General features: G+C 45.1%; 1 protein-coding gene across 1 annotated transcript in view; it reads left to right on the top strand.

Annotated features, from left to right (window-relative positions):
- The window catches only part of SLC26A7 (solute carrier family 26 member 7), a 147,805-nt gene that overhangs the window by 88,888 nt on the left and 31,238 nt on the right, over positions 1–27,679 (top strand). Inside the window, exons 10-12 of the mRNA XM_038391099.2 lie at positions 587–700; positions 10,987–11,064; positions 12,536–12,631. Of these exons, the coding sequence (XP_038247027.1) occupies positions 587–700; positions 10,987–11,064; positions 12,536–12,631 (288 nt within the window). The remainder of the gene's footprint in view (positions 1–586; positions 701–10,986; positions 11,065–12,535; positions 12,632–27,679) is intronic.

Below are 27,679 nucleotides of genomic sequence, written 5' to 3'. Positions count from 1 at the left end.
GCAAGATCTTGGATGGCTTCCTCGCCTCAACTAGGCTTTTCATGTCTAAGTCTTTGCTCAGAGGTAGCTGCGTTTCAGTCCTGGGTGAGGAATAAAGCACATTAGTCATGAAAGATATCATATAAATGCAAGTTACCATTTCTACTACTCTCTCTCAAACTTGCTCTCAAAGAAGGTAATTAACCATTCTTTTTCAACATTTCTTATTGAAAGTGGAGATTGGCCTGAGCATACTTCAGAGCTAAACACCCCCAAACTTTGTGCTGTTCAAAATGGATCTGGATGTAAATGTTGTGGTTGGAGCCAATCTCTAATAACTAGGAATGCCATTTATTCTCCAAACACAATATAACTCCCTGATCTGCCTTCGAATCTAGCTAAGCATTTGGATCATTCAGGTTATAACAGAGTCATGAGAAAGCATACAGTGCTGGAAGATCTATTACACTGTATGTTACAGTTTTTCCCTAAAAGTTTGTTCTTTATAATTGCTAATATTTACATAAAGAATTCCCGTGTTGGCAAGAAATGTTGAAATGACAGAACAATAGAATAAAACAATGTATTCTTTTTAAAAACTTTGCAGGAGCTTTTGGCTCATGGCCTCAGCAATGTGATTCCTTCATTTTTCTTTTGCATACCAAGCGCTGCGGCGATGGGACGTACTGCACTTTTATATAGCACCGGAGCAAAAACACAGGTAACTCATTTGATTTAAATTGGTAAGAAAGCTGAGATTATTGTTCTGCTTATCATATATTATACTGATTGTATCCACTATATTTTCTTGTTCTCCATTTACCTGTAATGTGGAGGTCTCAGGAACCAACTTCTGAAGCCATTATCAATATCATTCCTTCAAACTTCAGATTAACTCAGTTAGTGACAGGAGGATGCCCCTCATTCCTCCCAGCAACCAAGCATGTCTCACCATTACACTATTTCAGTTTAATAACTCAGGTGGGGAGAGGCATTAATCTGATCTTTAACTTTAATAATCTGTGTGGCATCACAGTTATGTGCTACAGCCATGCTAAAAAAGCAAATGGGTTGATTTATTAATTAATCTACTTAGATTTTAATTCATTATGAGCTTTCAAGTCTGGTAAACAGAACTCCAGACCTTGTGTTCCTCTCTTGTATGGATACACTGAAGAAACTACACTTACACTCTTGCATTTTTATTTGCATTGTCATCATCATGACTAAAGGGCCCTCTAGTGGTGTGTGAGGGATTTCACTTTATATGTTGAGCTGGTTTTTAGTTTTAGTTTGATAGGATTTAAATAAATAAATCAGATTGTGACTAAAATTAATTAAATCCAACTTTTCCAGTTTTATTTTCTCTTTATTTTGACAATCAACCTTGAAAGCCACTCCTAAAAAGTTATAATCTGCCCACTGAAGATCTGTGTCACTGTGTGCTTATATTGTTCTGTACATATCAAGCCTGTGGAAATGACATGTTCAGCTTTTCCAGGGTAGATACTAGCTGTTTCAGTTTTTGACAAAGCAATTCAGATAACAGGAACTAAATCTGAGATTGATCAGAACTACAGTTTTAAAAGTATAACTTTTCTAATTGTGCTCATCATGTTAACTCAACCATACGAACACCATTTTGGGGCAAAGCTATGCTTGTCCCTAATGGCAGTTCATGACCTAAATGAGGGTAAATTATTACCCATGGTGTACGCTTATAGATTATGCTGAACCCTTCAGATCATATCATGTTTGTTTTATACAAGTTGTCATAATACCTAGAAGTTATTTAGGTCTTTATATTTCCAAAACAATGTTCAGGTATTTATTGATAACTCACACAGTACCCTGTGAGCTAGGTAAATTATACTGAATAATTTAAACAATAAACATCTTTAAAAAGCATTAATATTCAAAGAAAGTTCTAACGCTGTTTATTGAATGTTTCAAGTAATGGAGTCTGACAACATATAATGCTTTGCCATCCTTGTGCAGCATCATTTTCCATTATCCACCCAGATCCATTGTATCCATGCTTCAGACCCATAGTTCACTGTAGAATTCATTTTAGTTCCTGCATATAAGAACGGCCACACTGGGTCAGACCAATAGTGCATCTAGCCCAGTATCCTGTCTTCCCACATTGGCCAATGCCAGGTGCCCCAGAGGGAATGAACAGAACAGGAAATCATCAAGTGATCCATCCCCTGTCGCCCATTCCCAGCTTCTGGCAAACAGATGCTAGGGTCACCATCCCTGCCTATCCTGGCTAATAGTCATTGATTGACTTATCCTCCATGAATGTATCTAGTTTGTTTTTTTTTTAACTTGTTATAGTCTTGACCTTCACAACATCCTCTGGCAAGGGGTTCCACAGACTGACCGTGTGTTGTGTGAAAAAAATGCTTCATTTGTGTGTTTTAAACCTGCTACCTATTAATTTCATTTGGTGACCCCTAGTTTTTATGTTATGAGAAGGAGTTATGATTTTATAGACCTTGATCATATCCTCCCTTAGTCGTCTCTTTTCCAAGCTGAAAAGTCCCAATCTTATTAATCTCTCCTCATACAGAAGCCATTCCATACCCCTAATCCTTTTTGTTGCCCTTTTCTGAACCTTTTCCAATTCCAATATATCTTTTTTGGGATGGGGCGACCACATCTGCACGCAGTATTCAAGATGTGGGTGTACCATGGATTTATATAGAAGTCAATATGATATTTTCTGTCCTATTATCTAGCCCTTTCTTAATGATTCCCAACATTCTGTTAGCTTTTTTGACTGCCGCTGCACATTGAGTGGATATTTTCAGAGAACTATCCACAATGACTCCAAGATCTCTTTCTTGAGTGGTAACAGCTGATTTAGACCCCATCATTTTATATATATAGTTGGGATTATGTTTTCCAATGTGCATTTATCAGCATTGAATTTCATCTGCCATTTTGTTGCCCAGTCACCCAGTTTGTGAGATCCCTTTGTAACTCTTTGCAGTCTGCTTTGGACTTAACTATCTTGTGTAGTTTTGTATCATCTGCAAATTTTGCCACTTCATTGTTTACCCCTTTTCACAGATCATTTATGAATATGTTGACTAGTACTGGTCCCAGTACAGCCCTTAGGGGACACCACTATTTACCTCTCTCCATTCTGAAAACTGACCATTTATTTCAATCCTCTGTTTCCTATTCTTTAATCAGTTACTGATACACGTGAGGACCTTCCCTCTTATCCAGCCATCTTCTAGGAAGTTGTAGAGGCCTGTATGGTTGAAGGGAAGTATAAAGAGAATGAAATCATGATGTTTCCCATGGACTTGATTGGTTACGACTCCTTGGGTTTGTCTGGTGGCATAACGATGCCAAAATCCATCTGTAAGTCACCTGCAGAGAGCTCCCTGGCAAGCCCTACCCCCACAAGGTAGGAACAGTGAACTGGAGCTTTGCTTCGCTCTGCCAGTGGCATAACTTAAAAGTACCAAGGAGCCAGAGGCACCAACTTTTCAAAGTGCTGGAGTGCTCGACCCCTGGCTCTGACCCAGGCCCCGCCTCCACTCCACCCCTTCTCCTAGGCTCTGCCCCCTCTTTGCTCCGTCCCACCCAGTTCTGCTCCCTCCCCAGAGCATGCCATGTCCTTTCTCCTCCTCCTCCTCTCCCAGCCTCCTGCACACCACAAAACACCTGTTCATGGTGGGCAAGAGGCATGAGGAGAAAAGTAGAGACGTGATCTATGAGCTCCGCCAGCAGGTGGGAGGCGATGAGGGTGGGCGGGCAGTGAGCTAATAGGGAGCTGCAGGTGGGTGGTCCACACCCACCATTTTTTCCCAGTGGGTGCTCCATTCCAAGCAGGTGTGTGCGTGCTGCGTGCATGTCAGCTGGAAGATTTTTCCCCTAGCAGCGTCCCTAGGGTCAGCCTGGGCGCCCCCTGGAGTGGTGCCTTCATGGCGCCCAATATTGGGCCCTGCTGACCCCGCACCTCCTCAGTTCCTTCTTATTGCTTGTGACGGCTAGCTGGAACTTTGCTCGCTCTTACAGCAAGCGCCTTAGTAGTGTCTGTCTTCTTACTGTACATAGTTATTCTCTAGAGTTATACTTTTTCATATAGTTAGTAGTGGTTTGTTAGATAGTTCGTTTCCCCTTCGGTGGTATGCCCGGGTCTCCGGGATTTAAACTCTGTGAGTCCTGTGGAAAGTTTATGCCCAAGAGTGATCCTCACTCGTCTTGCCTGGGGTGCCTTGGTGAGACTCACCAAAAGGACAAGTGTCGCATTTGCAAGGGTTTCGCCCAAGAACCCTTAACGACAGAGAGCAGAGACTAAAACTCCTGCTCATGGAGGCGGCTCTGAGACTGCAATCCGACTTGGGACCCAACGACCCGGCGCCGAGCACGTCCTCTTCGATGTGCAGTGCTCCTGTGTCAATGGTGCATGAAACGGGCCTGGATAAGGACTCTAAAGCCCACCGGCATCGCCACTACTCGCGCCACAGGGCGTCGGCCTCAGTTTGGCACCATTCTCCATCTCTGGTGCCGGTAAAGAAGAAGAGGCCGGTGAGGGACCGATCACTGCCCTTGAAACCTAAAGGGCCAGCGCTGTCCGCGATTGGCTCGGGACAGTTTGCCTCGCTTCTGCCCAGGGTTTCGTCAACTCCTGCCCCAGTTGGGGTCCAGTTGAGTCCGAACCCTCCTTAGTCCCCGGACCATCTGGTGGACATACAACCACCATCGACGCAGGCGGCTTTCGAAGCAGCAACGGACCTGATGCGCCTCTCGGTGCCATCCTCCCCAGAAAGGAGGGACAAATCTCCGGCAACCACACATCCCCTCTTCTGCTCCAGGGGTAAGCCAACCACGATGGCCCGTCAGTCTCCATCTCCGGCACCGCCTGCACAGATGCAGGAAGTGCACTACTCCCCGGAATCGAGTCGTCGTTCGTTGATGACTCAGGGGTCTGCTCCTCCATGGTCTTCTTATTCGGAGGTGGACTCAGCTCGATCTAGCAGATCGCAGAGCAAAAGGTCCAGGTCCCAGTGCAGTCACCAACCATACCCAGCACGGTGGCAGTGACAGTGGCAACCACCTGCTCAATGGCCCTTCTGGACACCCTGGGAGTACCATCAGAGCCAGGGTCAAGTCCATGGTCCATGCTCCAGAATGGTGTTGGCGTCATTCGTGCCACAGTCAGTGCCGACACCGCCTATGATGGTGGTGCCCTTGGGTGGAGTGGCCCCGCCGACCCACATAGTTTCGGCACCGATACCTCAGCCAGCTCTGGCAGCGGCTCTCCAGGTGACGGCACCGGTGGAAGCCTCAGCTCTGTCCCTACTGATCCCGACGGTCTTGGTCCCGCCGGATTTATTTGCCCTGGCACCAGCTGCGGCGCAGAGTTCTTCCTCGGTACTGGCTCCAAATCCCGAATATTTGTGCTGATGGACCCCGGGGGGGCCGAAGGCAGTGAACTGGGCCCCCCCCTTCCTTGTCCTCACCCGATGAAGCAGTCGTGGGGACTTCGATGGCCCCAGCTTTGGAGGACAACGGGGTTCTTCAACAGCTTTTGAGGCAGGCCTCCCAAAGCCTGGGGATTCAGGCAGAGGAGGTGGAAGAGGATTTAGACTCTTTCATAGACATCCTGGATCCCTCCAGCCCATCCAGGGTTGCATTGCCATTTATCAAGTCGATAACCGAAACATCTAAGAACTGGTGGCAAACTCCTCCTTCTCTGGCACCTACGGCCAAGAAATCCGAGCACCACTACTTTGTTCCCTCTAGAGGGTATGAACATCTTTTCACCCACCCTCCTCCGGACTCTTTGGTGGTCGACGCGGCCAATCGGAGAGAACGTTTGGCCGGAAGGTCTATTCGACAGGAGGCCTGCAACTTCGTATAGACAACCAGCAGGCCATAGTAAGCTGCTACGGGCATAACACCTGCTCGTCTATGGCTAAGTTTACAGAATGTCTGCCCCAAGAAGCTCGGGGGGGAATTCTCTGCGCTCGTGGAGGAGGGGAAACTGGTCTCCCGAGCGTCTTTGTAAGTGGCCTTGGATACAGCAGATGCAGCGTCCCACGCTTTGGCCACAGGGGTAGTTATGAGGAGAGGCTCCTGGCTACAGGTCTCTGGTCTTCTCCACGAGGTCCAGCAGACCATTCAAGACCTTCCCTTTGAGGGTGTAGCTCTCTTCTCTGAGAAGATGGATAAGAGACTTCACAGCTTGAAGGACTTGAGGACTACCCTTCTTTCGCTGGGGCTTCACATGCCTGCTACCCAGCACAGATATTTTAGGCCTCAACCTGCCCCTCGTCCTTACCAACCCCAAAACTGCCAGGACACTCAGCGTAGGCAGAACAGTAGCACTCGGAGGAGGCAACGCCCTCCCTCTGGACAAAGCTCAGGCCAGCCCAGGGCCCCACCGGGCTCTAGACCACCCCTTTGAGGGTATGGTCGAGGACGGCTTCCAGTACGACCTATGGATCCTTCCCATCTTACTTTCTCATCCCGTCTATCCCCTTTCTACTGTGCCTGGTCTCGAATTACTTCAGACTGATGGGTGCTCTGCACTGTAGGGACGGGATATTCCATCCAATACTGTACCCTCCCACCCCGCAACCCCCTTCCCCATCCCTTTTCAGGGACCCCTCTCATGAGCAACTTCTAATTCAAGAGGTGCAGTCCCTCCTCTCGGTAGGGGCAGTGGAGGAGGTTCCTCAGGAGCTAAGGGGCAAGGGTTTCTACTCCCAGTATTTCCTCATACCGAAGGCCAAGGGGGGCCTCAGACCCATACTGGACCTGCGACAGCTCAACAAATACGAAAAGAAACTCAAGTTTCGCATGGCCTCACTAACCTCCATTATCCCCTCACTGGATCCAGGAGACTGGTACGCTGCCCTCGACGCTGCCCTATTTTCATATCGCAATAGTCCCACATCACAGATGCTACTTTAGGTTCATGGTGAACAGAGGCCACTACCAGTTTGCCTTCCTCCCATTCGGACTGTTGGCTGCCCCCCGAGTATTCACAAAATGCATGGCAGTCATCGCGGCGTTCCTGCGCAAGCGCCAGATACACATCTTACCATACCTCAACGATTGGCTGATCAAAGGTCTCTCGAGAGCCCAGGTGGAGGCTCAGGTCGAGTTTATAAGGAGGATCTTCCTCGACTTAGGTCTTCTCCTGAATGAAGAGAAATCTACTCTGTCCCTGGTGCAGAGGACAGGGTTCATAGGCGCGGTTCTGGACTCTACCCAAGCCAGCGTGTACCTCCCAGAGGCCAGGTTTCACTCATTTCAGGACATCATACAGAGCCTCAGATGGTTCCCCACGATGTCGGCAAGACACTGTCTAAAGCTACTGGGAGACATGGCCTCCTGCACATACGTGGTGCAGCATGCCAGGCTCAGGCTGCGCCCACTCCAGTCTTGGCTGGCGTCGGTGTTCTGACCAGCCAGAGATGCGTTGGACAGGGTCATAACCCTGCCCCGCCTGGTACTGGACTCCCTCCTATGGTGGCTAGACCCTCGAATGGTTTGCGCAGGGGTGCCTTTTGCCAGCCGTCACTCACCTTGGTGTCAGACGCCTCGGATCTGGGTTGGGGGGCTCACCTAGGGGACCTCAAGACCCAAGGCCTCTGATCTCCAGTGAACCTCGCTCTTCACATCAATGTCAAAGAGCTGAGGGCAGTGCATCTGGCATGCTACGCTTTCAAAACGCACATAATGGGCAGATATGTTTCAATCCTCATGGACAACACCTTGTCGATGTTTTATATCAACAAATGGGGGTGCACGCTTCTCTCCCCTATGCCGAGAAGCCCTTGTGCTTTGGGACTTCTGCATAGAGCATTCAAACCACCTACCGGCTTCATACCTCCCAGGGGTGCGAAACACGCTGGCAGACAGCCTCAGCCAGACCTTCAATGGCCAGGAGTGGTCCCTTTGGCCAGACGCGATGAGCTCAATCTTCTAGTTCTGGGGCTATCCCCAGGTAGACCTGTTCGCCACTCCGGGCACCAGGAAATGTCAGACATTTTGTTCCCTCGGGAGCCACGCCTCGGGGTACGTCAGGGAGACCTTCCTCCTCTCATGGGAGAGCTGTCTGATATATGCTTTCCCACCAATCCCCCAGTCTACAGGGTGCTCCTCAAGATCTGCAGGGATCGGTCCCAAGTCATACTAATAGTGCCGGTGTGGCCGCATCAGCACTGGTTCACCTCGCTCCTGGAAATATCTATGGTGGCCCAACTGACATTACTGCTGGTCCCCGACCTGACCACGCAGGCCCAGGGCCGACTCCGGCACCCGAATCCGGAGTCGCTCCACCTTATGGCCTGGATGCTCAATGGCTAAGTGCCACAGAGCTGTCTTGTTCGGACCAGGTCAGACAAGTCCTCCTGGGTAGTAGAAAGCCCTCCACCAGGGCTACTTATCTGGCCAAGTGGAAAAGGTTTTCCATCTGGGCGGAGCAATGTAGTCAGTCACCGCTCCTCACCTCCATACTGTTTATACTGGACTACGTCCTTCACCTAAAGCATCAAGACTTGTCCCGGTCATCAATAAGGGTCGACTTGACCGCTATCTTTGCCTTCTATCCGGGCTCAGATGGTCTCTCGGTCTTTGCAAAGCTTATGGCCAGTCATTTTCTCAAGGGTTTGGACAGGCTCTTCCCACACACGAGTCAGCCTGTCCCTGCCTGGGACCTCAATTTAATCCTCTCCAGGCTTACAGGCCTGCCATTTGAACCTCTGGCCACTTGCTCCCTGTTATATCTCTCATTCATGGTCGCGTTCCTCGTGGCAATGACCTCAGCTCGACGACTTTTGGAGCTCAGGGCCCTCATGTCTGAGTCCCCTTACACAGTTTTTCATAAGGATAAGGTCCAACTCAGGCCTCATCCAGCTTTTCTCCCGAAGGTCGTCTCCCATTTTCATATGACCCAGGACATCTTCCTTCCAGTGTTTTATCCCAAGCCACACTCCTCCAGTAGGGAGAGCAGGCTGCACTCACTGTACGTATGTAGGGCCTTAGCCTTCTACATAGAGAGAACTAAGTCGCAGACAGAATGAAGGGCCTCCCAGTATCCTCTCAGTGCATATTGTCATGGATAACGTCCTGCATTAGGGAGTGCTATACCCTGGCAAAGGAGCCAACTCTGCAGATAACCGCTCACTCTACCAGGGCCCAGGCCTCCTCTGCGGCATTCCTGGCACAAGTCCCTATTCAGGAAATTTGCAGGGCAGCTACGTGGTCCTCAATACATACATTTACGTCGAACTGTGCAATTACACAACAGTCCAGGGATGATGCGGCTTTTGGGCGAGCCGTGCTCTTTTCTATGGATAACTCTGACCTCACCTGAGCTCTAGCTTGTGAATCACCTGCTTGGAATAGACATGAACAATCACTCGAAGAAGAAAAGACGGTTACTCACTTTCTCATAACTGTTGTTCTTCAAGATGTGTTGTTCATGTCCATTCCAATACCCATCCTCCTATCCCTCTGTCGGAATAGTCAGCAAGAAGGAACTGGGGGGGTGAAGGGTCGGCGGGGCCCGATATTGGGCGCCGTAAAGGCGCCACTCCAGGGGGCGCCCAGGCCGACCTTATGGACACTGCTAGAGGGAAAATGTTCTGGCTGGCATGCACGCGACACACACACAACTGCTTGGAATGGACATGAACAACACATCTCGAAGAACAGTTATAAGAAAGTGAGTAACCATTTTTTTCTTGGTCCATATAGGTGGAGTAGCAAGCACAGGCTTATCACAAACAAGTGTTGATGACAACAAGCAGAGCAGAGGCAGGGGGTGTTCTAAATGCATAGAAGTCAGTGGACTTGGTCGTATATCATGAGAGAGATACAAGGAGCCCCACAAGGACTAGTACCAGCCCTATTTGAATCTATAGTAGACTTCATGAAACCATGTTTTCCAAGAATCTCTACTTGGACTTAGTAGGATCCTAAGCATTTTCCTCTCATGATACCTTAATCTAGCAACTGCAGGCAGTGAGACCTGGATCCCAGGCTTCATAAGTATTCCCTCAAGTGATATTGGCATCTGTCTTTTACCTCTCTTTTCCCTGACATTTTATTTTTGGTGAAATCATCTCTTAAAGTGTACCCTGATAACTCTATTAAAAACACAGTCAGTATCATAATAAAGCAAGCAGGCATATATTTATCACCAAAACCTGGAGAGGATTTGATTGAGATCTCGAGTACATTTTGAGGTTTTATTCCTACTGTTAAAATATTCCTACTGTTAAAAAAGGATTATTTTGTTTTGTAATTTTCCACCAGATAGATTCCACCTATGTGATAATACATGCATTTATCTAGATTCATGTTTCCTGCATAAACCATTAACTTTCTGATATTGGGGATTATGATTTACTGATGCATCAACCAAAGGTAAAATACTTCAGTGATAATACAGGAATCTTTGTTGATACCTGATTGTACAAGCGAAATGTTTTCTCCTAATAAAGAAAGAAAAGAGCTCCTCCTATTCAAAAAACAACTGACAGATCTAGAGTTCTTCAAATATCACTGTTGCATTGTTCAATGTAGGGATAAACTGTTGTGAAATGACACAATATGAAGGGCATGTTACCATAAATACAAGTACAGAATGGGCATACATTACTGCAGATCTTGTGAAGTTACTGCACACACATGCGCCATTTCAGTAGCTGATTTTAGAGGTCATGTAGTGGTTTGTGCCTATGTATCTGACATCAAGATCTAGTCCATTGTTGATATCTGATACAGATATTCTTGCATTTAGTGGCTAGAGGAAATCCACCAGAGGTGAAAATTTAAATTATCCACACATGGTTCCAATCCACAGATTTGATAACCAAAATCTCTAGCCTGTCTCCTTTATCTTTTGTGTTTATAATGTTCTGTCATTCTGACCATTTCTGACAAACCCAGCATATTCAACTGACTTTCAATTGGCTATAAATATTGAATAACATTATTGTGCTTTCCCTGTGTTTTTGTTTTTAGGTGGCTTGCCTTATATCTTGTATTTTGATACTTGTGGTGATCTATGCAATAGGACCAATGCTATACTGGCTGCCCATGGTACAGTACTTGTTTTTATTTTTTAGAAGTTTCATTGCATATTTCCAAACAACATATACATGTCTTTCATAGAAGATGGTTCTCCTTTTGAAATGAATACATAGCTCCCATAAACACTAGTGTTAATGACATAATAGAGGAGAATACACCTCTGAAAGCCTTAAAATACCTAAATTACCCCCAAATTCCTTTGTGTTGGGAAATATTTTCTTTTAACTTAATTTTGATCTGTAATCAGTCTAAATATATGGGGCCAGATTCTAGCTCACGTAAATTGGCATAGCTCCACTGAAGTCAAAGTAGTTGCACAAGTTTACTGCAGCAGAGAATGTTCATGATTTTGCTTTACAAATAAATTTGTCCCACACTGAAGCTAGTAGCCAGTGATCTAACCTTTATTACAGAAAGTTATGAACTGTTCTTGGTTTGCTGCACAAGGAATTATGGATAAATCTGCACTGAGAGGTGGATAGTCCAAATAGAGTTTACCATATAAAATATCTAGCCATAAAATTAACACCAAATCATTACTAGAGAAAGGCCAAAGCCACGAAAATTCAGATCCAAACTTCTCCAAAGTTTGAGGGTGTTCATATTGGGTATTTGGGGTCAGCCATGTCTTACTTTTACTATGTTTTATTGTTGATATAGTACCATAGGTGTGCAAGGTGCTTTCCACATATGGGGTCCAGACCTGAAATAGATTACAGTCTAATTACATAATTTGCATTCTGAGCCACTGGATAAGGGATGCACCATGTGGCTTTGTTTTAATCCTTTCCTGGTTTTCTTTGTGTGTGTAGTTTGTATTTTAACTTTTGCCTGTTTTCCTGTTTGTGGTGGTTTTCTTTTGGCGTTTTGCTATTTTCCTTTTTTATTTAACTCTATCCTATTACCCTTATTTTGAATCTTTCTTATTCCTCCTTTCCTACCTCCATGTTTAGAGTCTATCCCTTCCTATTTCTGTTTTGATTCAGTCTTCCTCCTTCCTGCTCTGAGGCCCATAAATTAAAAAGACTAATGCAGGGTTGGCCTGGTATCTCTACTCTGCCTGCTAAGTCTCTGGATTCTCCACTCCAGGACTCTTCTGCAGAAGGTGGTGAGGAGTGGGATTGCTGCTTAATAGGGCAGGAATCATATAAGTGCTTGTAAGTTACTAGCTCCTTTGCTCTGGAGACCCTCCCCAGATAGCAATAGAATGTGGGCCTGATGCTACTAAGGCAGATGGGCCTGGTATTTCTCTTCAGAAGTTCCTGTCTTCTTCAGTCCAGGGCCTCTCCTATATGGTCTGTTAAGGTGAGGAGAGTGGGTCTGGTGCTGTGCTCTTGATATCTGTACTCATTACATTTTTGAAACATTTTCCTTGGTATTTCTAGGATTAAGTTATAATATCAAGTACTAATTTGGGGAAAATGCCAATTTTGCTATCTAGCAATTCCCTAATAGCCTTTTCCCTTTTCTTCTTTTTCAGTGTGTTCTAGCAAGTATCATTGTTGTAGGTCTAAAGGGAATGCTAATGCAGTTCCGTGATTTAAAAAAATATTGGAATGTGGATAAAATAGATTGGGTAAGTGAAATGTAACCTAAGGATGTTTTCCAGATGGAGGCTTAAACACATGCTTGCTAAACAAAACCTTAATACTGCTTTAGGCTGAGAACAGATATGTCAATGCAAGCCAGTTTTTTATATACTGCCAGCTTATTTTCTCAATCACAAAATAGCAGCATTTGACATTTTAATTGCCTTTATAAGAAACAGGAATGGAATTTTGGAAAATTATTAAGGATAAAGCATAATTTAAGATGAAAAAAGTTTATGCAGTCAGACCTGGTTAATCGGAATGGATTTAGAATGTCCAATTTTGTATGTATACAAATCCCTAGGTTAGCTAGTCAGCACAGTTTTGCTGGTATGGAAGTGTAAAAAAATCTGGTATTCACCCTGGTACGTAGAATGAAAACTATACAGGACATATAGAAATAAAAGTACAAAAGATGTGGAAATAGATATTGTATGCTTCTAATGATGTTGCATAGATCTTAATCCAGATGAAAATAGTATTAGATATGGTAGATGCTTTCCTGTTCGCAGAGTAAAACAGATTTTGTTTGGTTAAAATAAAAGACTCCATAGAAAGGAATGTGAAATGGAGCTAGGGTGACCAGATGTCCCTATTTTATAGGGACAGACATTTGGGGCTTTTTCTTATATAAGTGCCTATTACTCCCCACTCGGTCTCGATTTTTCACACTTGCTGTATGGTCACCCTAAATGGAGCAGATTGGTGAAACAAAAAGTAATGCAGTCATACTCTAATAGAAATCAGAACAGGACACTAGTATTCACAGCAAAGAATCCCTATTAAATATTCAAAGCAAATATGGCTGACATACAATCAACTGGTGGTGGTGGTCTGATTATCACATGTTTCAGGAGGGCCAATAGATTTCCCTTTCTGAGGGAGACATTGAATATCTTTGCCCAGCTGTGGAACTGCAGTTCCTTACAAGGCTCTATGTTATAGCTATTGGTTTGGATATCTCTTGAAAAGTTTCAAAAGTCTGTTTGTGATCACTGTATGTAATTCTGTTAAAGAGTGTTAATGGTTGCATCCTTCTGTTCTGTTTATAGGAGCCATCTTAGATTCTTCTGGTCTCTTCGGGGAAATAGAATCTCAGGTGGCATAGCAGGAGCTGTTCAAAGGAGTTGCATTAAAAGTCTGGACTGATAACTTTTAGGGACAGTTCAGCTGGGTGATAATTTTCAGACTAACAGAGGAGGAGGAGAATAGCTGGGTCTCATCCACAGGTGTGGCTTAGTCTTTTATGAATTCTGTGTGCTGCAAGTGGTAAAGTTCTGGGCCTGTGTTGTGCGACCTACATTCTAGTCTGTCCTTTATATACTTGATACTGGTTGCCAGAGATCCCAAGTGATCTGTGTGGATGTTGTGGAGAGAGGTTGTATTTCTGGACAAGTAAATTGATGTCAGTCGGTAGGAGACTGTATAACTATTCCATCAGCACGTTATTCTAATGACTAGATGGTGTTATTGACCAGAATATTCTGGAAGCTCACCCATTTCATAATCTTTCAGAGGCAGACTAGCCTGGTTGATTCTTTTTCCCTTGTGGCAAGGTTAGAAATCTTTGATATCTGTTTAGATGAAAGAAGAAAAGGAGGACTTGTGGCACCTTAGAGACTAACAAATTTATTTGAGCATAAGTTTTTGTGAGCTACAGCTCACTTAAAGCTTATGCTCAAATAAATTTGTTAGTCTCTAAGGCGCCACAAGTCCTCCTTTTCTTTTTGCAGATACAGATTAAGATGGCTGCTACTCTGAAACCTGTTTAGATGAAGTGAAGGCTACGAGCATGGTTATTACACCCAGGTTATCTATCACTAATGTTAAGATAAAATCAAGAGTGTATTCAGCTGTGTGAATATGCCTGGAATGTAACTTGGAGAATCTCAAGCTTACCATTGTGGACATGAGGTCCTGAGCTATTGGGATGTGGGTGTTATCAGCATAGGTGTTGAAGTCTCCTAGGAGAATAATTTAGGTTATTCCAGTGCCAGGCTTGTCATTAGTTCTGTTAGCTCCTAAAGGAACCAGGAAGGCTTGTGTATGGGACAGTATAATTTCCATGCTGATTCCATCTCTGGATTCTTGTTTGTTGAATATATTAGAACAATAATTCATCTTTGTCTAGCTGTATCACCACCTCTGTTCAGTCTTTATAATGAAATGGTAAAAAATATTGCTCTAGATAGTATAATTCAAATTGAAAGATTGTCTTCTTTTGTAAATGGAAGTGCTGATCTTATATAATAGAATTGTTTGAGGTGACCCACCAAGACCAAGTAATATAAGTGACAACAATTAGTGCCGAGTTTGGAATGTTTTGGATCCCAGCAGCAATTTACAGTATATTGGAAATGAAAACAGTCTATTGCCTAGGTTTTTAAGTGTTTTGAAGATAGGAACTATACTAAAAACATTTAGAAATAATTAGCAACTGTCCTTTTGGAACAGATGTGAATAAAGAGCATTTAAAAGGGTGTGTTTCATGTAACATAGAAGTCAAGATTGTTATGCTCATTGGTTTGGCAAATGCAGTATCTGGAAATAGAATATTAGATATTATGTCAGTATTAGATATTATGTCAAATTATTATCTTTCTCTTTCATAAAAAGGGGAATAAAGAAGACCCTGGAGAATTATAGACAGGTCAGACTAATTTTGTTACCTGGAAAGATACTAGAACAAATGATTAAACAATCAGTTGTAAGCACCTAGAAGATAATAGGAGATAGCTAGCATGGATTTGTCAAAAACAAATCATGCCAAACCAGCCTAATTTTCTTCTTTGACATTGTTACTGGGATAGTGGATAAGGGAAAAGCAGTAGACATGATCTATCTTGATTTTAGTAAGGCTTTTGATACAGTCCCACGTGACATTCTCGTAAGTAAACTAGGGAAATGTGGTCTAGATGAAGTTACTGTAACATAGGTGCACACCTGGTTGAAAGACTGTACTCAAAGAGTAGCTATCAATGGTTCACTGTCAAACTAGGAGGATGTATCTAGTGGGAACCCACAGGAGTCAGTCCTGGGTCCAGTACTATTCAATATTTTCATTAATGACTTGGATAATGGGGTGAAGCATATGCTTATAACATTTGCAAATGACACCAAAACAAACTTGATGATTAGTCTGAAATCAACAAGATGAAATTCAGTAAAGACAAGTGCAAAATATTTCACTTATGAAGGAAAAACAAATGCAGAACTGAAAAATGGGGAATAACTGGCGAGGTGTAGAACCACTGAAAAGGACTTGGGGAAGTGGATCGCAAATTGGATACAAATCAACAATGTCATGCAGTTGTGAAAAAGGCTAATATCATTCTGGGGTGTATTAATAAAAGTGTTGTGTGTAAAACACGAGAGGTAATTAACCCCCTCTCTTAGCACTGGTGAGGCCTCAGTTGGAATACTACGTCAAGTTCTGGGCTCCACACTTCAGGAAAGATGGGAACAAAGTGGAGAGAGTCCAGAGGAGAGCAACAAAGATGATAGAAGGTTTAGAAAACCTGACTGATGAGGAAAGGTGAAAAAAACTGGGCATGCTTAGACTTGAGAAAAGAAGGCTGAGGGGGGTTCTTCAAACATATTAAGGGCTCTTGAGGATCAATTGTTCTCCCTGTCCACTGAAGGTAGGAGAAGAAGTAATGGCTTTATCATCTGTAGCAGCCCACCAGTCACAGGGAGGAAAGGAAAGGGGGATCCCCTCTTCTGGCCTTCAAACATCCCCCCCAACCTCTCCAAGCTCATCATCAGAAGCAAGCTTCCTCCCCGTAGACCGGGAGCAACTGACCAACTCAAAGTGGCACCAGACCCTGCCAGACCAACAGATGCAAAACCTGCCGACATATTTCCACTGCTACAATGATCAGCACCCCTCACAACACACCTTTCAAGATCCATGTATCCTGCACATGTCTATCACAATACATGGTTTACTTCAAACCAGTGCACTAAATGCCCCAATAGCAACTATGTGGATGAAACCAGATAATCACTATGCACTTGAATGAACTCACACAGGAAAATGGTAAAAGACAAAAACACCACGTCACCTCTGGGTGAACGCTTTTCACGAGGAGTCATACATCTCATTTGCAGATGATACAAAACTGGGAGGTATTGCCAATTCGGAGAAGGATCGGGATATTATACAGGAGGATCTGGATGACCTTGTAAACTGGAGTAATAGTAATAGGATGAAATTTAATAGTGAGAAGTGTAAGGTTATGCATTTAGGGATTAATAACAAGAATTTTAGTTATAAATTGGGGACGCATCAATTAGAAGTAACAGAAGAGGAGAAGGACCTTGGAGTATTGGTTGATCATAGGATGACTATGAGCTGCCAATGTGATATGGCTGTGAAAAAAGCTAATGCGGTTTTGGGATGCATCAGGAGAGGCATTTCCAGTAGGGATAAGGAGGTTTTAGTACCATTATACAAGGCACTGGTGAGACCTCACCTAGAATACTGTGTGCAGTTCTGGTCTCCCATGTTTAAAAAGGATGAATTCAAACTGGAGCAGGTACAGAGAAGGGCTACTAGGATGATCCGAGGAATGGAAAACTTGTCTTATGAAAGGAGACTTAAGGAGCTTGGCTTGTTTAACCTAACTAAAAAGAAGGTTGAGGGGAGATATGATTGCTCTCTATAAATATATCAGAGAGATAAATAAAGGAGAGGGAGAGGAATTATTTCAGCTCAGCACCAATGTGGACACAAGAACAAATGGGTATAAACTGGCCACCAGGAAGTTTAGACTTGAAATCAGATGAAGGTTTTTAACCATCAGAGGAGTGAAGTTTTGGAATAGCCTTCCAAGGGAAGCAGTGGGGGCAAAAGATCTATCTGGTTTTAAGATTCTACTTGATAAGTTTATGGAGGAGATGGTATGATGGGATAATGGGATTTTGGTAAGTAATTGATCTTTAAATATTCAGGGTAAATAGGACTAATCCCCTGAGATGGGATATTAGATGGATGGGATCTGAGTTACCCAGGAAAGAATTTTCTGTAGTATCTAGCTGGTGAATCTTGCCCATATGCTCAGGGTTTAGCTGATTGCCATATTTGGGGTTGGGAAGGAATTTCCTCCAGGGCAGATTGGAGAGGCCCTGGAGGTTTTTCGCCTTCCTCTGTAGCATGGGGCATGGTTGACTTGAGGGAGGCTTCTCTGCTCCTTGAAGTCTTTGAACCATGATTTAAGGACTTCAATAGCTCAGACATAGGTAAGGTTTTTCATAGGAGTGGGTGGGTGAGATTCTGTGGCCTGTGCTGTGCAGGAGGTCGGACTAGATGATCAGAATGGTCCCTTCTGACCTTCGTATCTATGAATCTATGAATCTGATCTGTCAGTCCCAATCTTCAAAAGAAACCTGCACGACATTTTCAAAAGATGAGCCTAGGAGCATAAATTCATAACTTAGCTAGATACTAAAAATCAAGGATTGAACAGAAACACTGTATTTATGGCTTATTACAACAATTTGCTGCAACCCACTAATAATGCCCTCTTCCCCACCAGCTACTTCCCCTCTGCCCTTCCTTTCCTCCTTATGACTGGATGGGTGTTAATGGGCCACTTCATCTTAAATGGTCCCTTGAAATATGTGTTAACTACTAAGGTAAACAATCTATTCCACCTTGTATTTAGCAGTGACACTGAGTTAGTTTCCCAGAGCTGCAGAAGAGTTCCATGTAAGCTCAAAAGCTTCTCTCTCCCACCAGCAGAAGTTGGTCCAATAAAATATATTACCTCACTATTGGCAATGCATATGGGGGACGTGAGAGTCCAGTGCCTCCCACCCCAGATTTCTGCTCAGCCTGCAGGGGAAGGGAGAGGGCTAGAGGGCTCTTTCCTTCTCTCACCACACCTGCCCCCCCCAGCACATTTGGCCCTGTCCCTGGAAGCCGAGCCTGGGTAGGGAGCAGAAGGTGTGGGACCAGCTGCTCCTCATACCAGCTGAGGATGGCCACTGCTGTGTGCAATGTGGCGATTGCCTGTGAACCTGGCTGGTGAGGCGGCAGCAGCCCACCCCCTCCATTTCCCGCCCAGGCCTGGTTGCCGGGGACAGGCCGAGCAAGACAAAGCTATGTCCTGGCATGTTTCTGGCTTGCTTGACCCCTGTCCCTGGCAGCCAGGCCTGGGCAGGGAGTGGAGAGGGCGGGCCGCCACCGTCTCCCCTCTGGGCTGTCTCTCAGACAGCTGCCACACTGTGCCGAGTCAGCAACCCGGAGTGGCCGCCTTCAGCCGGCATGAGAAGTGGCTCCATCCTGCTCCCTGCCAGGGCCCAGCTGCCATAGAGAGCAGTCAAGCAAGCTTAGGGGAAGGGAAGGTATAGTGGGAGAAGGACAGAGCCCCCTAGAGGTACCTCTGGTGGGGTGGGGAGAGCGCTGAGGTCCCAGGCTGGGAGTAGGGTTGGGGGTTGCTGGGGAAAGCACCTGGAGCAGGGTCCCTAGCCTCTGCTCAGCCAGAGGTAAGGGCATTGTCTGCACCCTGTACCTCCCCTACTGAGGTGTCCGCAAGCTCTGGGGGGAGCTATGAGTCTCCCCAGGCTGGGGCTGGGCCCAGACGCATCTGCTTCCCACTCCTATGGCCCCAGCCCCCAAGGAGCTGGCGGATTGGCTGCCCTGGCCCAGTGGGGTGGGGCTTGAAGTTCTTCCCAGAGACAACACAAGAGGGGGTCACATGACCTCCCCTTTTTTTTGTGTCCCCCAGTATCAGGAGGCACAAGACTCTAATATCCTGGGACCAACATGGCTACAACAACACTCCATGAAACAATGGAAGATATCAAATTCTGCCATCTGAAATGAAAACTCCACAACATGAAGAAAAAGGAAACAAAACTTAACAGTGACATCTACTTCCTGAACAAATGCAAGAAACAAAACATAATTCCCAGAGGTCTCATCGTCTGTAACCCTCTGACCACTACATACAACTCCAAATATACTGAACAGCTCTCCAGATGAATTTCAGAAAAACTGAGGAACCACTTACTGCACTTCACATACTCTGGAAGGGACCACCTTGAACAAGAAATCATGACATGTTCCCACACACCAGAAGAAAAAAATTCAGGAAAGTTACCTGGAAATCATACAAGAAATCCAAAACAACTATATATTAAAAAATCCCTGATGAGAGACATCCAACACAAAAACAAAAAAATTGAACCAACTACAACTACTCCACAACACACAGAACACCAACTTCCAGGAGAAACTATGGCATCAGTACCCATTATGTGGACATTACACGAAACCTGAACCTCATCAGTTTATCAATACTACCCCTAACTGGAGGTGAATTATCTGTACTCTCTAAGGGACTGAACATCTGCCCCATCACAGAACCTGATTCCATACTAGCATGTGGAAAACTAGAAGAATTCTTCCCCTGGCTCCACCTGAAAGAATTCTTGCACAACAATGACGACACTACTCACAATTACCATGTCCCATCGACAATCATAAGAAAAAAGAATCATACATAGGCACCAACTTACTCAGATCCTGGGGAGTGCTCGACCCCCACTCTGCCCCAGGCTCTGCTCCCATTTCACCCCATCCCCCAAGCCCTCACCCTGCCTCTTCTCGTTCCCTCCCCCCACTCCTGAACAGCTGATCACGGCGGGAGGGGGAGGCACTGATCCATGGGCTGCCGATGGGTGCTGAGCACCCACTTTTTTTTCCATGGGTGCTCCAGGGCTAGAACACCCAGAGAGTTGGTGCCTATGGAATCATCTGATTGGACAACAAATAGTGGATGAAACCATGCTCTTGATCATTATATTGATTGCTTCAGGAAGAAAATTGACTGAAATTCTTAACAAAAAACACATCTACCACAATCTCTCCACCACCACTGAGCTATACAGTCCCTGAAATCCAACTACCAGATAGTGATCCAACCAGCACCCAAAGAGGTTGCCATCGTAATCCTCAACTGTGATTACTATATTTACGAGATCAACCGACAACACTCTGACACTACCACCTACTTTAAAGAACTCAAAGAAGACCCTTCACCACAATTTACCCAGGAATTTAAGGATATCTTCAAATTAGTTCCCAAACAACTCCAAGAGAAACTCTACAAACTCATCCCCCAGGAACACACTCCAGGGACCTTTTACATGCTTCCCAAGATACACAAACAAGGGAACCCAGGCAGACCCATCGTATCTGGCCCTGGCACTCTTACTGAAACAATATCAGGACTCATAGAAACCATCCTCAAACCACAAACCACACAAAGGGTCAGATTCCTCCAGGACACAACTGACTTTCTCCACAAACCTTGCAACATTAACAGCCTCTCTCAGAACACCATCCTTTACACCATGGATGTCATCTTCCTTTACACCAACGTCCCTCACAAAGTCGGCATAGCTGCTTGCCTCAAATATTTATAAGACAATAGACAACCCTCAGATATCTGCCCCAAACACATCACCAAACTCATTCCTTTAATCCTCGCCCATAACAATTTTACATTCCCCAATGAATACTTTGTCCAAACCATGGGAACAGGCATGGGTATTAGGATTGCTCCTCAATATGCCAACCTCTTCATGGGCCACCTTGAAGAAGAATGTCTTGACAAATATACCACTTACCAACAATATACCTGAGATACATCGATGATATTTCGATTGTCTGGACAGATGACTTAAATGCCCTCATAGATTTCCACCTCAATGTCAACAACCACTATCCATCCATTTAAACTCTCACTGGAACATTCCCAGTGTCAACTTCATGAACACCATGATTAGCTTCAACAGTGGAACCCTACAGATAACCATATACAAGAAACGCATGGATCACCACATCTATTTTCATAGATCCAGTAACCACCCCAAACACACCAAGAAATCTGTTATCTACAGCCAGGCACAGAATATGCTCTGAGGAGAAAGTCTGAGATTTACACCTTAACACACTCAAACCCGTGTTGACCAAACAAGGACACTCCACTAGAGAAGTAGATCACAACATGAAACAGGCAACCCAAATACCCCAAGAGAACCTACATCAATACAGAAATAAAACCCTCTCCAACCGCATACTTCTAGATGTCACCTACCACTCCACACTGGAATCCATACAATCATCAAACAATTGCAGTGTATATTCAATGGGGACTCAAAAGCTTGTCTCTCTGATCAGCAGAAGTTGGTCCAATAAAAGATATTACCTCACCCACTTTGCCTCTCTAATATCCTGGTAATAACACGGCTACAACGACACCGCATACGTGGAATGTGTTATTGTTAAGGTTTGAAGAATGCTGTATTTAAATTATAAGCCTCTGCTATCTCTCTCAAAGTGGCTTGCCAAAGAAATCTTTAAGGTTTCTATGTTTTCTTTGTTGAACCTTGCAACAATCCATAAATTAGAATGTCCAGCAGATTATCAACAAAATTGCTTTTCTAAGAGTCTGGGTGCTACCCAGACTAACAAAGTACTGACTCATGGCCAACATAAACCTTGGAAAGGGTGATTGACATGTGAGAGGATGATTGCTTTGGCTCATCCACTCCACCTTTCTGTGTCGCTTGTTACAACTAAGATGAAGAATGTAAGTCTGTCAAAGGAGGGTTCTGAGTGCACTCACCAACTTTCCTAAAATCAAATACTGCTTTTATTCCTTCCACTGTCTTTTAGATTGCTCTATCTCTAACATCCTCAGTAGCAGGAGGCTTTGGTGTGAGTTTATATATTGACTTCCTATCAAATAGAGGGTCTAGCAAAAAGATTCAGAGAATCCGTTGACATCACTAGTGGAGAAAGACATTTAAAGTATCTTAATTATTTATTACCTAGTATTACTTTAGTCCCCGGAGGCCCCAGTCAGGATTGGACCCCCACTGCATATGGTTCTGTACCAAGAGAGAAATAGATATTGGTCCCTTTCCTGAAGACCTGGGGATTACAGTGGATGAGAAGCTGGATACGAGTCAGCAGTGTACAGACAATCCAGGAAGTTTTTGGAAAGTGTAGGGGACAATTTTCTGGTGCAAGTGCTGGAGGAACCAACTAGGGGCAGAGCTCTTCTTGACCTGCTGCTCACAAACCGGGAAGAATTAGTAGGGGAAGCAAAAGTGGATGGGAACCTGGGAGGCAGTAAACATGAGATGGTCGAGTTCAGGATCCTGACACAAGGAAGAAAGGAAAGCAGCAGAATACAGATGCTGGACTTCAGAAAACCAGACTTTGACTCCCTCAGGGAACTGATGGGCAGGATCCCCTGGAAGAATAACATGAGGGGGAAAGGAGTCCAGGAGAGCTGGCTGTATTTTAAAGAATCCTTATTGAGGTTACAGGGACAAACCATCCCGATGTGTAGAAAGAATAGTAAATATGGCCGGTGACCAGCTTGGCTTAACAGTGAAATCCTTGCTTATCTTAAACACAAAAAAGAAGCTTACAAGAAGTGGAAGATTGGACAGATGACCATGGCGGAGTGAAATCAGGAAGGCCAAATCACACTTGGAGTAGCAGCTAGCAAGAGATGTTAAGAGTAACAAGAAGGGTTTCTTCAGGTATGTTAGCAACAAGAAGAAAGTCAAGGAAAGTGTGGGCCCCTTACTGAATGAGACAGGGAACTTAGTGACAGAGGATGTGGAAAAAGCAAATATACTCTGCTTTTTTTGCCTCTGTCTTCACGAACAAGGTCAGCTCCCAGACTACTGCACTGGGCAGCACAGCCTGGGGAGGAGGTGACCAGCCCTCTGTGGAGAAAGAAGTGTTTCAGGACTATTTAAAAAAGCTGGATGAGTACAAGTCCCTGGGGCCGGATGTGCTGCATCCGAGAGTGCTAAAGGAGTTGGCGGATGTGATTGCAGAGCCATTGGCCATTATCTTTGAAAACTCATGGCGATCGGGGGAGGTACTGGACGACTGGAAAAAGGCTAATGTAGTGCCCATCTTTAAAAAAAGGGAAGAAGGAGGATCCAGGGAACTACAGGCCAGTCAGCCTCACCTCAGTCCCTGGAAAAATCATGGAGCAGGTCCTCAAGGAATCAATTCTGAAGCACTTAGAGGAGAGGAAAGTGATCAGGAACAGTCAGCATGGATTCACCAAGGGCAAGTCATGCCTGACTAATCTAATTGCCTTCTATGACGAGATAACTGGCTCTGTGGATGAGGGGAAAGCAGTGGACGTGTTATTACTTGACTTTAGCAAAGCTTTTGACACAGTCTACCACACTATTTCTGCCAGCAAGTTAAAGAAGTATGGGCTGGATGAATGGACTGTAAGGTGAATAGAAAGCTGGCTAGATTGTCGGGCTCAGTGGGTAGTGATCAATGGCTCCATGTCTAGTTGGCAGCCGGTATCAAGTGGAGAGCCCCAAGGGTTGGTCCTGTGGCCAGCTTTGTTCAGTATCTTCATTAATGATCTGGAGGATGGCGTGGATTGCACCCTCAGCAAGTTAGGAGATGACACTAAACTGGGAGGAGAGGTAGATATGCTGGAGGGTAGGGATAGGATACAGAGGGCCCTACACAAATTAGAGGATTGGCCCAAAAGAAATCTGACGAAGTTCAACAAGGAGAAGTGCAGAGTCCTGCACTTAGGACGGAAGAATCCCATGCACCGCTACAGACTAGGGACTGAATGGCTATGCAGAAGTTCTGCAGAAAAGGACCTAGGGGTTACAGTGGACGAGAAGCTGGATACGAGTCAATAGTGTGCCCTTGTTGCCAAGAAGGCTAATGGCATTTTGGGATGTATAAGTAGGTGCATTGCCAGCAGATCGAGGGACGTGATCGTTCCCCTCTCTTCGACATTGGTGAGGCCTCATCTGGAGTACTGTGTCCAGTTTTGGGCCCCACACTACAAGACAGATGTGGTAAAATTGGAAAACGTCCAGCGGAGGGCAACAAAAATGATTAGGAGAGTGGAACACATTACTTATGAGGAGAGGCTGAGGGAACTGGGATTGTTTAGTCTGCAGAAGAGAAGGATGAGGTGGGATTTGATAGCTGCTTTCAACTACCTGAAAGGGGGTTCCAAAGAGGATGGATTTAGACTGTTTTCAGTGGTAGTAGACGACAGAACGAGGAGTAATTCTCTCAAGTTGCAGTGGGGGAGGTTTAGGTTGGATATTAAGAAAAACTTTTTCACTAGGAGGATGGTGAAGCACTGGAATGCATTACCTAGGGAGGTGGTGGAATCTCCTTCTTTTGAAGTTTTTAGGGTCAGGCTTGACAAAGCCATGGCTGGGATGTTTTAGTTGGGGATTGGTCGTGCTTTGAGCAGGGGGTTGGACTAGATGACCTCCTAAGGTCCCTTCCAACCGTGATATTCTATGACTCTATCAGTCCCTCAATAAGCTTGGGCTTCCTTAATTCTCAGCCCCCCCCCACCTTCAGTTGCCTGGGGAACTCTCCTTTCCTCCTGACTTGGGTGCTGTTGACTAGGGGCTTATACAGTTTCTCCTATGGACTCAGTGCTTTCTCTTATGAACGTAGAATGTGTCCATGGGGATAGTAGCTCCCGAAATCATACAGTGAGGCTTTGCCATCTCCCTCTGGACAAGGGAGCAAGCCGAGGCTGTATCCACAAGGCCACTCTGGAGTTTCTACCTAGTCCCAGCCCAGCCACAAAACTCAGCAAAACCACAGTCCATATACAGGCAGTCCCTTTTTGTGTGTCCCTGTCACCCACACTAATAGCATGTAATGGGTTGAGCCCCAGCCGGAACTCATTGGGGTTCTTCTTTCTTGCTCTCTACACCCCTTCCTGCTGTGGGTTCTCCAGTCTTCCTCCCAAGCTCTAGACCCTTATACAGTTGTTCCTCTTTGCCAGAAAAGTCTGTCTCTGTGTATTCCTCAGTCAATTTCACAGCCGCATCCACTGTACCTGGTCGATGCTGTCTAACCTACACTGATAGGTTCTTGGGGAGGACGTGAAGAAACTGTTCTAGCACTAGAGTATCCATTACTTCTCCCACTGTTTTGGTGTCTGGTCTCAACCAGCAGGTGGCCAGTCCATCAAGCCTTGGGTGAATGCCTGGGCCTGTAAGCGCCCAGTCCACCTTGTGGATCAGAACTTTTGGTGGTACTTCTCAGTGGACAGACCACCTGATCCAGGATGGTTGCCCTCATCACCTCATAATTCCTGGCCTGCTCCTCACTCATAGTCATATAGGCCGCTTGGGCTTCCTTTGCCAGATAGAAAAGGAGTACTTGTGGCACCTTAGAGACTACCAGATAGGGAGCCAGCCAGAGAGCCCAGGTTGCCCTGTCCCAACCTGCACCCATAGTGATCCTATCCAAAGTGCCAAAGAATGCATCAGGGTCATCTGCAGGGCCAGTCTTATGTAATCCTAGGCCCTGTGTCCAGGCACCATCCCCCACCATGGGACTCACCACCTTCTATAGGAGCTGCTGCTGCATATTAGTTTGTTCCCTTATGAAATCTTGCAAGCTATTCTGTTGCTCTGCCTGCCAGGTAAGCAAAGCTTGTCTTTCCATGTTGGTGGGATTGTTCAAATCTTTGCAGGGTCTTCTGCATTTCTTCTTACTGTTTTACCAGCCATTGCAGGGTCTCCTCCATCATCCAGGCCACCAAACCCTTGTGCTGGCGAAGATCCCAGACAAGCCCCCACATGTCACAGGCTCACTTGCTCCTGCCTCTGCTCAAGTCCACAAACCTCTCAGAGACCTTCATGCTGATAAAACACCCAGTGCAGTTTATTTACAATGTTGATTCCACCACCCTTGTACACCATTCAGCCTTATTCCCACAGACTTTGGGAGCCTTCAGCCCCAGAGGTAAGTGTGGAAGATCAATCTCTCTCTCTCTCTCTCTCTCTCTCTCTCTCTACTTCCTTTTTTTGCCTAATGTCTTAATTAGCCTCCCAGCTCTCCTCCACCCCCTTTCCTCCCTGCCCTACCCCCCCCCATTAGGTAGGTACAGCTCTTCTTCTGTTCTGCAGTGTTTAATTGAAGCTCAGTGACCAGAAAGCTGGCTCAGCTATTATTGCCCAGCATTCTCTCCCACCCTCTTCCCTGAGGGCCTATCCTTTCTTTAAAATTTTGTTTATTTCATCCCAAACTGGGCACTATTCTTCCTCGCTGAGGGTCTGTCTTCCTGCTCTCTTGTCACTTCTTCCCTGGAGTTTGGCCTTTTCCACAGGCTTCCTTTCTGATGCTTGTTAGCTCTTGGCCCTGAAGGAACCTTCTTATTCCCTGCAGTATCTGCAGGTATCGGCTTAGCCCACCTACAGCTGTCCTCCCCTTTATAAGTTCCTGCTGCCTTTCCTTGAGCCCAGTTGGGTAGCAGGTAACCAGTCCAGATGCCCTTTGACTCTGCTCCCTTTATTGAAGGAACCAGTTACATGTGGTAACAGTTTTGCATACCAGTGAAATATACTTTTTAAAAAGATGTTAACAATCTCTGACCACTCCTGGCTTGATCCATGCTCCAGCAAACTTCTAGAGTAATTGTGTCATGAGCAGCATAATACTTTCAGGGGTTTCATAACAGAGCAGAGCTGTTGGACCTACATTAAGAATGAAAACAAAGTCAGTTCCGAGGTGCAAATCTTTAGCCTGGGCCTCTACTTCTGAGGGTGTAAAATTCCTTGTTGACATTATTGTGCCTCTGTAAATATGTATATGCACTCTTGAACAATATTTACACTTGCATGCACACGAATGAATTCTGTTGCAATTTCTAACACTTGGGTACTGTCTAGTGTGCATGTGTAACTGACAGGATAGTCTGACTCCTTTTAAGAGTACCAGTGTAGGAGTTTTTAAAGTGTGTTTGTACCTGTGAATCTGTGTGTGCATGTGCTCACTTGGTAGTTACTGAGAGGCCTGGTTGAAAAATGTGGCCTTTAATACATAATGTGCTGAATCTCTCTCTTAGTCTGCCTATTAGAAGTTTCCAACATATATTGCAATAGATGAGTAAGTTTTGTCAAAAGTTTTACAAATGAGCTTTAATTATTAGGAGCAATCATGTTTACACGTTCTACTGATAGTTAAACCAGTTATA

The sequence above is a fragment of the Dermochelys coriacea genome, chromosome 2, assembly GCF_009764565.3.
Source record: "Dermochelys coriacea isolate rDerCor1 chromosome 2, rDerCor1.pri.v4, whole genome shotgun sequence".
Classification (NCBI taxonomy): domain Eukaryota; kingdom Metazoa; phylum Chordata; order Testudines; family Dermochelyidae; genus Dermochelys; species Dermochelys coriacea.
This window is presented reverse-complemented; position numbering and strand designations above follow the sequence as displayed.